Raw genomic sequence first — 14,946 nt, 5'->3', positions numbered from 1 at the left:
TTACCCAAGTCTGCAATTGCCAATATCTTGTGTGAACTATAGAACCTGTGGAATCAATGCAGGATCTGGGAAACCTGATCAGCTTCTACTAATAAATAACATTGGGTTAGTCAACAAGCATTTATTGAGTACTTGTTCTGTGCATAGTACTACCCTCCAGTGTGTGGTATGACCTAGAACCTTGTGACATGCATGGGGATTTGGTCTGTTGATCTGTTAGAGAAAGGGGTTAGACTAGATGACCTCTGTATTCCCTTCTCTAAATCTATAATCCTATATGTGAGATCAGCTTGTTGCTAGATTGAACCACTTCAGCTATGGCTAGCTGAAGATCTTCATTTTTGAGTTCTTTCCCAGAAAGCAGTGTTATCAAAATCCACCCCCTCAAGGACTGATGAAGCACCACCCTATTGCCTCCCTCTGTCAAGGAAGCAACAAATTATGTAAAACCGCTGCTTCTTGATTATATATAACCCAGGGCTGTGGTATTGAGTCATAAATCATCCCAGACTAAAGTTATCGAGGCTCCATTTTTTTCCAGTGTCTTCACCAAAGCTTCAACTTCGCCTGACTTAGGATCACCAGACCAAGGCTCCCTTGGACCAGTGCCAGTGAAGAGCCTTGCAATAGCCCTAGTAATCAATAATACTAGCATTTTTTTTTACAGCGGTAGGGGGTGGACCTGTGATTTTATTAGTATGGAAAATTCCCAGGATGGAATAATACTTGTTATTAAGAATCATTATGAAAACATTACTTTTTTGAAAGTCATTGAAAATTTCATATATTTGTCCTATAAACTAACTCATTTCTGTTGCAAGAATGGTGGGAAGATAAAATGTGTACCCATTCTTTCTGATTCAGGAGCTAAGCTATTTAGGAAACGAAACAATGGAAAGCAAAATATAATGTGAAACAAGATTTAGAATTTAATATTTTCTGCCCTTTTGCTGAAGGTCATAGACCATTTTTTCACATCATATCATTATGATTAAACTATATGTTGGACTTGGGGAATTGACTGTCTGAGAGTAATGAGGAATTGATGTAAATGCTTTTAGATTTCTTAACCCCCAAAGATTTTCCTAAAACTGCTGTAGTGTCTTCAGTTGTGTAGGATTGAGAAGTAGTTCATTATGCTAAAATTTAATTTCATTTAAGTGAGTTACTCATTTTTTTTGAGTTACTCATTTTTATTTGTGTGCCATTTGTCCTTTGATTTTAGTATGCTACTTTTAAATTATCTGGGCAAAATTGGCACCAAAACTCCTTTGATGGCAGCTGCGACGTTTTCTGTTGGCTGGAATACTTTTGCTTGTGCAGACTCATTGGAGAAACCACTTAACTGGCTGCTTTTTAACTACTATTTGACATCCTGTCTACAGTCTACTGTTAACAAGTGAGTCATCTCTTCAAACTCTTTCAGAAAGCAAAAAATAATATTCTGATGTGATGTTGTAGGAGTCTTCTAATTTTCAATTTAAAGTATCTTAAGTCACTTCCTGCTAATAAGTTAGGGGTTAGGTATTTATACAGTCTTGATAATGATCCTCCTTGTGCACTTAAATAGTAAACTGGACTACCTGAAATATCACTCAAAACATTGTAGTAAACTTTGAGTCACTTACTCTTAAGAATTTTTAGTCCTTATATTTCTTGTAGTACTCAAATACTGTTTTTATTATCCTGTGCTTTGTTTTTTCAAAATACATTTATATATATTTTCTACTAAGTTTAACTTTAATTTATATTTTAGGCCAAATGAGCACAATTTGTTTTCCTAAAAAGTCAAAGAAGTTTTGTTCTTTAAATCACTGAATGTTAGAACTGGGGACCTTAGAAACTATTATGTCCAGATTTTTTAATTTTACAGATAGAGAAAACAAGGCTCAAAGAGTTATTAGCTTCAATCACAAAATAAAGACAGTTCTCTTTATTAAGAGAAGTACTCATTGAAAACTCTAACTACAAAAACTTGATCTTAACCATTAGAATAAGTTTATCTCACTGAAACGCTGGCAGAAAGTTTTTTTGTTGTTAGTACTAATGATTAGTTAAATAACCAAGATAGAACACAGCTAGCCAGAAGTAATTTGAAAGTTGATTGTACTACTTTATTTTAGTAGTTATTCTCCAGTGAGGCTATCATCACATTGAACTAAGTACACACTCCAGTTACCCAAATTACAATCTATCTATGCCTTACTATGAGACTTTTGTCCAAATGAGTGTCCTTCGGAGGGGATCTCTACCACATGGTAGAGGCTTTCCCTCTAGGTCTTTCATCAGTCTGGATAGTGTTATTCCTGGATTTTGTTACCTGACACACCCACCTTCTTTTCTGGCCTTTATTTCTTGGATATCTTTTATATCAGTTCTTGCATGTAGATCATTGTTGGTAACATTCTGCAGTCTGCTTGTGCTCACTGTATATACTTAGCTCTTTAAATTATTTCAGTTTTTCAGATTCATAACATAAATGTTCTTAGCTCATAATTATATAATTAAGTGAAGTGTATGTGAAGAGTTGAATTCTGTTTTCATCTTTGGTAATTCTTTGCTATATTCTGTAGGTTTAAAACATTAACTCTTTTTGCTCAGCCAGTTTATATAGTGTTTTAGTTGAGGTGCAAGGTGGAAATGGTCTTTATTTTTTCTTTTGCAATTATTTGTTTCTAGGCATCGACATATGTTTGTGAAAGAAGTTGATGTGGATCATGTCATGAAGGTATGAGAAACCTTACGTCAATTTTATTTAATGTTTTGATTTTTAAAATTAGGTGACATTTACTTGACTTCTGTTTCTTCAGGCAAAATCCATCAGAGAGTTTGATAAACGATTCACGTCGGTTATGTTTGGATACCGTTCCATTGATGATTATTACACTGATGCCAGTCCAAATCGTAGGTTGAAGTCAGTAGGAATTCCTGTGCTTTGCCTAAATTCTGTGGATGATGTATTCTCTCCCCATCATGGTGAGTTTAATTTCGTTTAAGATATGCCTAGATAGAAATGAACTATCTTCAAAATATTCTTAGTTTTAAGAAATAAGTAAATGATGACATCGCAATATTCTAAAACATTTTGTTGTTTTGAATGATACATAAGACCGTTATGATAAATAGGAACCAGATAGATCCAATAAAGCGTATCAATGTTGACTGCTAAATTTTTCTTTTAGATGTTATCATTTTGTTAAACCTCTGTTGTGTTTAGCATGAATGGTCAAGGGAAAGATATAGCCTTTGATGTTTTTGCCTATTTGCATTTTTATTGCATTTCTTCCTTGAAAAATACATTGTTCTTTGATTTTATTGTACTTGTACAGTACCTTGGCACAAATTGTCTCTTGTCATGATGGATCTTTTCTCTGTAAGATTCCTTTCTGTAAGGTTTTATAACCTTTCTGTTTAAGGAAGGAATCTTAGGGCATCCCAAGCAGGATAACACTAAATACCTTTTAAATATTAGAAGGTTATGCATTTGAACTATACAAATAAGTTTAGAAGGAAACATTCCTAGTTTTTTTATGAGAACAGCATAAGAAGTAATTCTGTGAAAAAACTAATTCTTCTGTAGATGAAAAAAGCTAAAAAGTTTTGCAACTGGGAGGAAAGTTTACTCATTCTTACTTCCTTTTTTAAAAAGTTGTTTAAATATTTATTTCAATAAACAAAAATCCATCTTCTCTCTTTCTCATCTCTCTTTGCCCTTACATTTGTCTTTTAAATCAAGGAGCTTAGAAATCAGTTTCAAAGTTTAGATGTATAGAATGTCCCCAGAATTTTAGTGCAGTTTTAAGCAATTAAAACTTAAAGCCTTGTATATGATTGTATTTATAGACTGAAGTACTATAGACTATGTATACCATAAATTGATTTGGAGTAATTATAGTACCTTAATAATGACTAAGAACTATCTAAAATAATTTCTTGAGTGTTTTAAGTTCCACAAAACACTTTTCCCTAACTTAGCAATTGACACCAAAAATTTAAACCTCTCTGAAAATTCAGATATCTGTATTTAATATTATAGTTATAAAATGGATTTTTTGTTGGGAAAATCTGGCCCTTTGTCACAAATTGGAAAAGCGGGACTGGAAACTTTGAGTTATTGACTATTTGTTTACTCCATGTGATTCAGTCAAATAAAACCATGTCCTTCAAGTGTTTGTCCAAACTAATTTGCTTTTCATTGAAATAAAGAGATTAAGCAACATTCTTAGTATTTCCTCCACAGTTTCAATGTTTTCCTGATGCTTTTATCCACATAAATTTGTTCTAAATTTTAACCTAAATGTAATTGAAATTAGAAACCATTAACCCTCTTATTCTAATAGGCCTTTTAAGTAGTCTTTGTCAGATACATATGACACAACCTGTTATTCTTAGGCCGAACTAGGAGAACTGAAGAAGTTTCAGTGAGGTCATTGATAGATAGAAAAACTTCTGAACAATTAGAGATATCCAGAAGCAGAATGGGCTACTTTGAGGGGTAGTAGGTTTTTCTTATCTGGAAATGTTCCAAAGCAGGATGACCGCTTTATGGGTGTATTAGAATGGGGATTTTTTTGTGATGTCCCTTCTACTTTTGAAAGGTTGTGATTCGGTGATTTTCCTGATATTGTTGCAATTAGAGGTTTGAGACCTTTCTGTACACGGCCTATCTTTGTGATCCTTATATCCCAGGATTTTTGAAATTATCTGTCATCTTATCTGAATTTCTAACTTGTTTTCTCAAACATTAGGCATAGTTCACAAAAAGTGGCCCTCCCCTTAGCTTCAAATGTAAAGAGAAAAAAAGTAGCGTTAGTCAATTGAAACTTGTTTGAAAAATTAAGACATTCCCACATAGCTTGGGGCAAACCCAAGACAGTGGAATAGCATGAAGGAAGAAGTACAGTGAGCTCCACCTTCAAACTCCTCCAAACAGATCTAGAAAATGCAAGAGACTGAATTCTGATAGGATAGCCAAGAAAAATATCACAGTAGGGAGACAGACAAAAAGTTCTACAAACCCAGGGTTTGGCCAGGAGTGTAGTACACCACAGAATTTTGCAGAGCAAGGAGAGGCTGTGTACCTAGATATAAGAAGGGGTCCCAGATCCAGCATAGAGGGGCTTGAATCTCTAAAGTATATGCTCCCAAAGTGGGCAATACTGCCCCTGGGGGGCGCTGGTAGTAACTTCAGGTGCAGTGGAGGGTGTTGAATAAAAATAAGGTGGTGGTGGAAGCATAAAGAAGAGAAGAAAATTTTGAAAAACCGTTCATACAGGTTTCATCTGTTGTGTAACAGAGTTAAAAGTCGTAGTGAAGACATTATTTTTCAAACACACAAAATTTAAGTTATAACCTATCAGTGGTCAAGTCTGCTGACAGGTCTTAATAAGCAAGTGTTGGCAGGCAAGTATATGGTACATTGTTGGAAAGTCCAGCATGCATCAGCAGGAATATGTGTGTGTAATGACTTGTTTACAAGACAGTACTATACGGTTACATGATGCAATATTGCATCATCAAAATTTCGATTCAGGAAAAAATCCACAAATTTACAATAAATTATTAAATTTAAGATGTCATTTAAAAAAATTACATTTTTTTAAATGATGCAAATTTTTTTGAAAAGTTAAAGAGTTAGAGAAGGTAGATTTCCAGGGGCAGATTGGGTAATTTTTTAAAGGGCGTGGTAGACCATTGTTGTTATTGTGTTTGTTGTGTTTTTCCTTCGTTTTTGGAGGACGATAACATCAGGGAAATGATGAAATGACTTGCATTTGACTTTGATTTGAGTGAAGGAGGGCTGTGCAAGATCACCAGCCTCACTTTCTCCTCCAGAGCCATCTGGATCCAGTGACTAGATATTCATCAGGATGACTGCAGATGACCCAGGATGCAGTGGGAGACCCTGGCCCTTTCAGTCTTAGGCCTTTTCATGTACTCACTTAGAGTGAGGTAATGCCTATTCAGTGAATAGCCCTCTTTAAGAAGTTAACCAAGGGATGGCCCCTTTAATTAGAAAAAAAGAAGGAAAAAGAATCAAGCTGGGAGGGTTGCTGTTCCAAAAAGAAACAGTTACCACGACATTTATTCTAAGTGAGGAGGGCCCAAAATACAGCCATTAAATGAAGCTTGGGCAGGGAGCTATTGTGGGCCAACCTGTGAGCTTCAGAGTGAACTGGGTTTAAGGGTTTGTGGAAGGAAGGGAAGGAGGGAGGGAGGGAGGAGAAAAGGGAAGGAGGGAGGAAGGAGTAGTAGGCCAAATATGTTTGGGAACCTCTGCTGTAAAGGATGGAGGAACAGATACCAACCAGCATCTTTGTTACTCACTATCCAGTTCTGAGTCATAATCTAGGACAGATGGAGGAGGAAATCTGCATCTAGAGGTGGACTCCAGTATGAGGAGAGAATATGGGCCCTAACCTGTACACTGAGCAAGGAGCAAGTTCATCAGCTGCTTAACCTGGACCCCCAGGAGCAGATGGTCTTAGTTCCACCTTCTAGCTCAATTTCATCTGAACTGGTCAAAGGGCAAAAAAATATACCCACAGAGTTGAGTATAGAAATAGATTTCTTTCAATGGGGAACTAGGGGAGAAAGGAGGAATTAGAAGGAGGGTGGGTTGCCTAGTGGATAGAGTACTGAGCCTGGAGTCAGGAATACTCATCCTCCTGAGTTCAAATGTGACCAGAGACACTAGTTGTGTGATCCTAGGCAAGTCACTCAGCCCTGTTTGCCTTAGTTCCTCATCTATAAATTAAATTGGAGAAGGAAGTGACAAACCACTCCAGTGTCTTTGCCAAGAAAATCTCAAATGGGGTCATAAATGGGGTCATAAAGAGTCAGACATGACTGAAAAATGATAGAACAAAAGAAGGAGAGTACATTAAGGGAAGGATTAGTTCTAGGCACAATAAGCTCTAAGGATATACAAAAATATTTTTAGCTTATTTTGAGGTGGCAAAGAATTAGAATTTAAGGAAATGCCCATCAGTTGGGGAATAAATGGTTGAGCAAATTATGGTATGTAAATATGATAGGGAATACTGTTGTGCTCTAAGAAATGATGAAGGAGGTGATACTGATGCATAATGATGTGAACAGAACTAGGAGAATATACAATTTTTTCAGTATTGTAAAGACACACAACTTTGAAAGAATTAGAAACTCTAATCAGTGTTAATGACCAACCACAATTCTAGAGGACTATTGATGAAACAAGCTACTTATATCCTGAGAGGTAAAGGACTCAGAGTGCAGAATGAGACAATTATGTGTGTACATAAATGACACATATATAATATGTATGTATTTATACACATTTACATATTACATGGCTAATGTGAATTTTTTTTTGCTATACAGGTTAATTTTTCTTTCTTTCCCAATTGGGGGTGGGGAGGAGAAGGAAAATTTTGCTTATTGAAAAGTTTTTTAAAAAAGGTAAAAAATTAATACATTGCTCAGCTTTCTTTAAGTGCCCTTCCACCTCTTCCAGGTATGTTTCTCCACATAACTATCTGGAATTACTCTGTTGATTTCAAGAAACTTTAGTTTTTTCAACAGAAAAATTTGCCCCATGCGTGCCTTACTACTAATTACGTATGTAGAACCATTTAATTAGTTTGAGCTTTAATTCTCAATGAATTCAGATTTTTAAAGAATAGCAAGCTAATATATAGTTAAATTATATTGATTACAGCAACTATTTAGCCTCAAGAATATAATCTTATGCTGGGCTAATCAAACTTATAGTAGCCAGTTAATATATATACACACACATATATATCTCCTTAACTATATGATTTATGTTAAGAATAATTGACTTGGAACTAGTACAAGCCAACAGTGGAGTTAATAAGTTATATTTATATAAGACTTGAAGGTTTGTAAAGCCTTTTACTCACAATCACAATGTGAGAGAGTCCTAGAACAAATTAAGTATAATTACCTCCTTTGTATACCTGAGGCAACCATAATGTTATAGTGTCAAGAACAGTATGTTTAAAAAATAAAAGAACAATTTGTTTAGAGTTTGAGTTCTTGAATTCAAATATGAGCTATGCTAATTTACTAACTAGGGGTGGGGGTGGAAAGAGGCAGGGGTCACAGATGGAGCAGAGTTTTGTACTTAAGTTTCCCCAGTTATAAAATATGAGATGATTTCTAAGTTTCCTTCTAACTTGAAATCCTGTTAGGCCCTGATGGGTAAGTGATTTGCCCATGGTTATATAATGAGCTAGTGCCAGAGATGACATTCAAACCTAGGCCTCTGACTCCATGTTTGGTGCTCTTGTGCATGGTACCACACACCACACTAATGCTCTCCCAAAGGAAGAGTTGACAATCACTTTACTCAGATTCCTCTAAGTAGCATGTTTCATTATTAGTCCTTTGGAATTCTGGTTGCTCATTATGCTCATAATTGTAAGTCTTTCAAAGCTGTTTATCTTTACAATATTGTAATGTATAAATTGTTGGCTTCACTCTGTGTTAGGTCATACAGCTCTTTCCAGGTTTCTCTGAAATCATCCCCTTCATGATTTCTTACAGCATAACAGTTTTCTATCATGTCAACATACCAAAACTTATTCAGCCATTCATTTCCCAATTGGTGGATTATTAACCCCTCAGATTCTAATTCTTCGCTAACCCCAAAAAAGCTATAAATATTTTTGTATATCCTTAGAGTTTATTTTGCCTGGAACTAATCCTCCCCCTTAATCTACCCTCCCTCTAACACCCCCTCCTCTCCCTTCATTCCTTTTCCTCCTCTTGAAATATATTACCATACTCAACTCTGTATCCTTTCCTCCTTTGACCTGTTAAAATGAGAGTGAAGTTCAAGTGTCAGCAATCCCTCCCCTTTCCTCCTTGTTTGCATAGACTTCTACTTGTATACCCCAGTTATGTGAGATAATTTTCCCTAACTTTCCTTTCCCTTCCAAACTCTAGTATATTCCTCTTACCCTCCCTTTCCATTCTGTTTTTAAAATCATCATGACATTTACAGACATAACTACTCTCTGGCCTTATGTGACTCCTGTGATAATGTTTAGAGGGGACACAGGTATCATCTCCCCTGTATCAGAATGTAAAGCAATTTATCCTTGTTTAGTCTATTATAATTGTTTGCTTATTTACTTTATATTTGTTTTGATTTCTACATTTACACTTCAGAGTTTCTACATAGCTCTGGTCTTTTCATCAGAAATGCTGGATCAGCCCCAGTCAGTGAGCTAGGAAACACTGCTAGTTCAAAGTGATAGACCTACAAGTTTCCCATTAGTCTGGGATTCCTGTTCTCCTTATTTGCAGGCTTTAAACTGGGCTAGAAACTAGAAATGAGAGCCTGTTGTGCTCCTGAAGTCCAAGCCATACCGCTATTACTTGAAGATAGACTCAGTCCTCCTTCATTACATAGGTTAAGGCCCATAACTACTCCTCACTCTGGAATTCCACCCCTGCAGGGCAAAGGGCCCTTCCTCCATTCACCGTAGATTTGTTACCTGGAACTGGGTAGTAGGTGACAAAGGTGCCAGTTTGCACCTGTTCCTGCATCTCGTATGAGGTTCCCTGTTATGGGTCTAGGGACCTGGTGTTCTGAAGCAGCATGTTCCTGGCCAGGCCCTGCTCCCCATAACCGCTACCTTGTAAACAGATCTGTCTGTCTCTCTCTTCTGAGCTGGGCTGGAAAAGTGACTCACTGTGATTTTTTTTCTTGAGGTCCCAATCAAGATATAGTCTGGTACACTGTCTAGATCTGTTTGGGGGAGTTTTTTGGTTTTTTTGTTTAGAGGGAAAGCTGGCTATACTTCTTCCTGCTACTCCACCATCTTGCCTTTGCTTCTCTATTACGTTTCATGCTGTTAGATTGGGTTCAGCATGCTATCCTACAAGATATTTTTTAATCCAGCTTATTAATTCTTTCTCCTAGCTTTATATCATCTGTAGATTCAACAGTCAACTCATATATGCCTTAGTCCAAGTGATGCATAAAAATGGTAAACAGCAAAGGACCAAGTGAACTCCTTAGACATTCCTAAGACATCTTCTTAAGCTGACATCAAACCACTGATGAACACTCTTTGGGTCTGTCTATTAAACCAGATCTAAATCCATTTAACGATATTGATGCCTAATCCACATCTCTCTAATCTTTTATGGAAAAAAATAGTATGAGACTGATAAGTGTTTTGTTGAAATCTAGGTAAAGTCTCTACCCTGATCTCCAGGTCTGGTCAGTGTCAAAAAAGGAAATGAAGTTGTAGAATTTTGCCAGGAAACATAATCAAGTTGATTGAAGACTCATCCCTTTTTTTAAACAAAATTGGAATAGTTACCTTATTCTTCCCGTCTGTCATTCTTCTACAGGTCAGGATTTCCCTTTACCACTTTGTATCCTCCTTTGTTTTCACATTGAAACCCTTAAAATTTTTTTAAAGAACACTTCATTTTCCTTGATAAGCTGGAGAATTAAGAGCCATTTCTTGAGCTCCTTTCCCCTCCTTTCTAGGCGGGTAACTATTTCTCACCTTGAGGATAGATAAGTCTCTTGATCAAGGCAGAAATACCTACCTCATATGTTATATGTAGGTCCCTGAAAAATTCTCTTATTTTCTATAACTCCTGCAGGTGAGGCTCTGAGCCCTTTTTATTTCTGGATGGTAGTTTCCTTAGAAAATTGCTATGTCATATTGTTTGGAGGTTGCCCCTCTCCTCACCTCTTTAACATGTAGACAACTATACCCAACTTTTTTAGTTTGAGCTCTAATTAGAAGCAATGTGACTTGGGGAATCAGGAGACCTAAATTTGAAGTGCATTTCAGACCTTTATTGGCTGGCCTTGTGATGATCATGGGCAAGTGACTGAACTCTGTTCCTCAGTTTCCAATTCCCTACTCCCAGAATATTTTGCCCCTTATTCAGATATTTCTTCCTCTTGTCTCCTTTTTCACCTGTTTGGAAATGTATTCTATACTTTACATTTATCTTTATCACTAAACTTTCCTCCTGTCCACCTCCTACCTTCCCTGTTATTATAGAGGACATGTTATATGAAAATAAAAATATTTATACTGCCTACCTCATAGCATTGTGGTAAGGAAAGCACTTTGTGAACTTTAAAACATCGTATAAATGTATGTTATTACTGTGTTTTGATGGTATACTTTAATGGTAATGCATAATAATTGTATTGAGTAAAAATGATAAAGGTATAAATTTTTCTAGGTCTATATGACCAGTTGGGAAAAGTTGGTAATGATGTATATTTTTTCTCTTCCACTTCCTCTTTAGCTATCCCAATAGAAACAGCTAAACAAAATCCAAACGTTGCTTTGGTCCTTACATCTTATGGAGGCCACATTGGCTTTCTGGAGGGAATATGGCCAAGACAGTCTACTTACATGGATCGAGTCTTCAAGCAGTTTATGCAAGCCATAGTTGAGCACGGACATGAACTCTAGCATGTAGGTGTATCTTGTTTGGACCACCATTTTAGCACAGTGGCAAGTTCTGACAAAAGCATCTCAGCTTAGCGCACAAATTTTAACTACTGTATATAAAGCAAATATGCCAGCAAGAGGATGAAGAGGTCCAGAATTATGTGCAAAAGCTACTTTTTAAAGAAAAACTACTTGAAGTACAGTATATTAGATTCACTTATGTAGATCTTATTTTTAATATGCCTTACCAAGAATGACCTTAAATAAAGTAGCATTGTACATTCATTAAATTGCACTTAACCGAAACCATTGTGTAAAGATTTTAATTCCTCAGGGTTTTAATTTAGATTAGCACTTTCTTTTTAGGTTACCCAATTTAAATGACTTGTTTCTTAATATTTCAATAACTACTAAGATATTTTCAATGCTATTTGAAGTATGTTACATGTTGGCACATTCCTAAGGGTACTTATGTCTAATAAGTCTAATAATGTAAAAATGAATTAAGGAGAAATAAAATGCAGTACATTGAATCTTTCGTGTCTTAGCTTTAAAAGTATTGCAATAGTATTTGACTTCTATACTTGTTCTTTTACTCTGTGAGAGTTGTTAAATTAGGGCTGGTTTCAGTTTTCTAATAATTACTATTTTTATTTACATGATTCTTTTTAAATAATGTATGTACATATGTCTATTAAAATAAATTCTTCCATTTTAAACCATTACTTATGTGAGTTTCCTAATTATCGGACAACAATAAGGGAAAAATAAAGTGTTTTAGTAAGAACTATGACGTATAAAAACAATTTGGTGGCAAATCAGTATTTAAGTACAAAAGATTTTTCTTTTTAGTTTTCCTACTGCCAGAATACTTTGCCCCTTATTCAGATATTTCTTCCTCTTGCCTCCTTTTTCACCTGTTTGCAATTGTATTCTATACATTTATCTTTATCACTAACTTTCCTCCATTCCCTACCTTCCATTTTATTATAGAGGGCAACACCATCCTCCAGTCCCTCAAGCTTGCAACCTAGGAGTGATCCTGGCCTCCTCACTATCTCTCACCCCAACCCCAATATCTAAGTTGTCATCAAGGCCTGTCCATTTCACCTTTGCAACCTCCCTTGAATCCAGCCCTCTTCTCCCTTCTGACCCTATCACCACTGGTTCAGATCCTCATCACCTCATGCCTCAGACCGTTGCCATTAACTCCAGTGACTGCCTGTTGCTTCCAGGATCAAGTTCAAAATGCTCTTTTTGGCATTCAAAGCCCTTTATAACCTAGCCAGGTTGTCATGGGAAGGCAGGAAGATGGATTTGGCCTGATAAGATCTTTAAAAAAATTATTTTAATATAATAAACTAACACATTGGTCACATCTGAAAATGCATGCTTCATTCTGAACTTTGTAGTCTGTCATTTCTCTGATAAGATGTTTCTTCTTCCTTTTCTTCTTTTTCCCCGTCTTCCTCCCCTTCCTTTCCTACCTTCTCTTTCTCTTCCTCATCCTCTTTTCTCTCTGTCCACTTAGGGAGTCATATCCTTATATGTGGGTGCTCTGTCCAAAGGAATATAAATTTTGATTGCTTATACTTCACAAGGTACCTTGGAGTTTGGGGATTAGATTTTTTTTCTATCATTTTTTTTCCCCAAGAAACTGGGAAAATTAACTCTTTTTTCTCATGTTTTCATTTAAGATTTCTTGAAATAAAATCCCGAAAACCAGGCTTTGTTAAAGCCCATTATGATACAAAGGAAGCTACTATGCCTTTAAACTCAAATCACTCTGGCTTTCACTGATTGGCCAATAACAAGTCCCAGCCCAAGCCTCCCTGGCTCATTGTTTGCGTTTTGATGGCTCAGAGTGAGTGTAAATAGCAATTGTTTCTGTTCTCACTAAAAACTGAGAATCTTCCTTCCAAATTGATTCTTTTATGAAGGCCAACTAGGCCATCTTTTACCTCAATTCTCACCTAGCCCTTAGTTACTGAATGGGCATTGCCTCAGACAAACAGATCTGGAAAAGACCTCAGCTTAGAAAAGCCACTGCATCTGGGGCCATAGCCAGTTTTCTTGACCTATGTCTTGCCACTAGACTCCAAGTTGGCTCTAGAGGAGAAAGTGAGGCTGATGACTTTGCACACTGCCTCACTTAAATCCAATTCACTTGCAAGTCAAGACATCATCCTCCTGATGTCATTGATCATCTTCCAGAATGAAGGACAAACAACAATAGATCTCTGATACAACAAGAGGTCTCTCCTGTTCATCCCCTTTTAGCAATACCTACCTGGATGGTTATAGGATAAGCATTAACACCACATCACTAAAAAGTGAAAGGACCGACCAGTCTATGTGTGTTATATTTCTAAGTAGTTTCTTAGAGGGTATATTTGGAAAGATATGTTTAAGCCGGGTTGCAAAAGACTTTTAAGATTTAAATAGAGGGTAATAAGGAGCCACTGGAATTTACTGAGTAGAGGAGTGGCATGGTCAGCCTTGCACTTCAGGAAAATCTCTTTGGAAGCAGTGTGTAGGACGTACTGAATTGAGGAAACACTTGAGGCAGGAAAACTAATTAGGAGGTTGTCTCCAAAATCTAGGTAAGAAATAATGAAGTCCAGAACTAAGGTGGTAGCTATGTAAATGAACAGATCGTGAAGCAAGAGAGAATAAAGAGAAATGGTAAGATTTAGCAATGAGTCAAGGATACTGTGGAGGTTACAAACTTGGAGGACTAGAAAAATAGGGGTGCCTCTGACAGAAATAGGAAGATTTTGAAAATGGGAGGGTTTAGGGATAAAAATAATGGGTTCCATTTTGGACATGCTGAATTTGTGATGTCCTCAGGACATCCAATTTGAAATGTTCTATAGGCATTGAACAGTGGGACTGAAACAAGCTCAGGACAGACACTCAGGCTAGATATGGAAATCTAGGAATGTACATGATAGTTAAATCCATGGAAGCTGATGAGGTTACTGAGAGCATAGAGGGAGTTTTAAGAAAAGGGGGCCTAGAAGAGAGCCTTACATAATACTCCAGTTAGAGAGTATGATAGGGATGATGAGCCAGCAAAAGTAATAAAGTAAAAGGGGCATAGGAATAGGAATAGGAATGAATAGGAAGAGAACTAGGAGAGGAGTGTCATGAAAACTGAGGGGAGAGTATCTGGGAAAAGAAGGTGGTCAAAGGCATCAAATGCAGTTGAGTGGGTTGAGAAGGATGAAGGAAAGACCATCAGATTTGACAGTGAAGAGACTTGGTAATCTTGGAGAGAGTAGATTCAGTTGAGTGACAGATTTAGAAGCCAGATGCAAAGAGCTGACAAGAGGAAGTGGGAACATTATGTTGATAGCTTTTCCTAGGAGTTTGCTAAGAAAAGGAGAGACAGAGGATGATAAATTGAGGAGATGTGTAGAATGAAGGTGTGAAGACACACAACAGAAGGGCTGACCTTGGCTTGGAAAAGGCCCCCTTTTTGTCAGAAACTGGAGGAAAG

At 36.7% G+C, this 14,946-nt stretch overlaps 1 protein-coding gene across 1 annotated transcript in view; it reads left to right on the top strand.

Annotated features, from left to right (window-relative positions):
• Nucleotides 1–12,168, top strand: part of ABHD3 (abhydrolase domain containing 3, phospholipase) — a 36,037-nt gene extending 23,869 nt beyond the window's left edge. The window contains exons 6-9 of the mRNA XM_036738317.1: nt 1,226–1,399; nt 2,680–2,728; nt 2,811–2,976; nt 11,296–12,168. Of these exons, the coding sequence (XP_036594212.1) occupies nt 1,226–1,399; nt 2,680–2,728; nt 2,811–2,976; nt 11,296–11,465 (559 nt within the window). The 3' untranslated portion in view covers nt 11,466–12,168. The remainder of the gene's footprint in view (nt 1–1,225; nt 1,400–2,679; nt 2,729–2,810; nt 2,977–11,295) is intronic.
• Nucleotides 12,169–14,946: the final 2,778 nt, after the last annotated feature.

This window comes from Trichosurus vulpecula, chromosome 1 (genome assembly GCF_011100635.1).
Source record: "Trichosurus vulpecula isolate mTriVul1 chromosome 1, mTriVul1.pri, whole genome shotgun sequence".
Classification (NCBI taxonomy): Eukaryota; Metazoa; Chordata; class Mammalia; order Diprotodontia; family Phalangeridae; genus Trichosurus; species Trichosurus vulpecula.
Note: the sequence above shows the minus strand (reverse complement) of the source record. Positions and strands in the feature narration are given on the sequence as shown.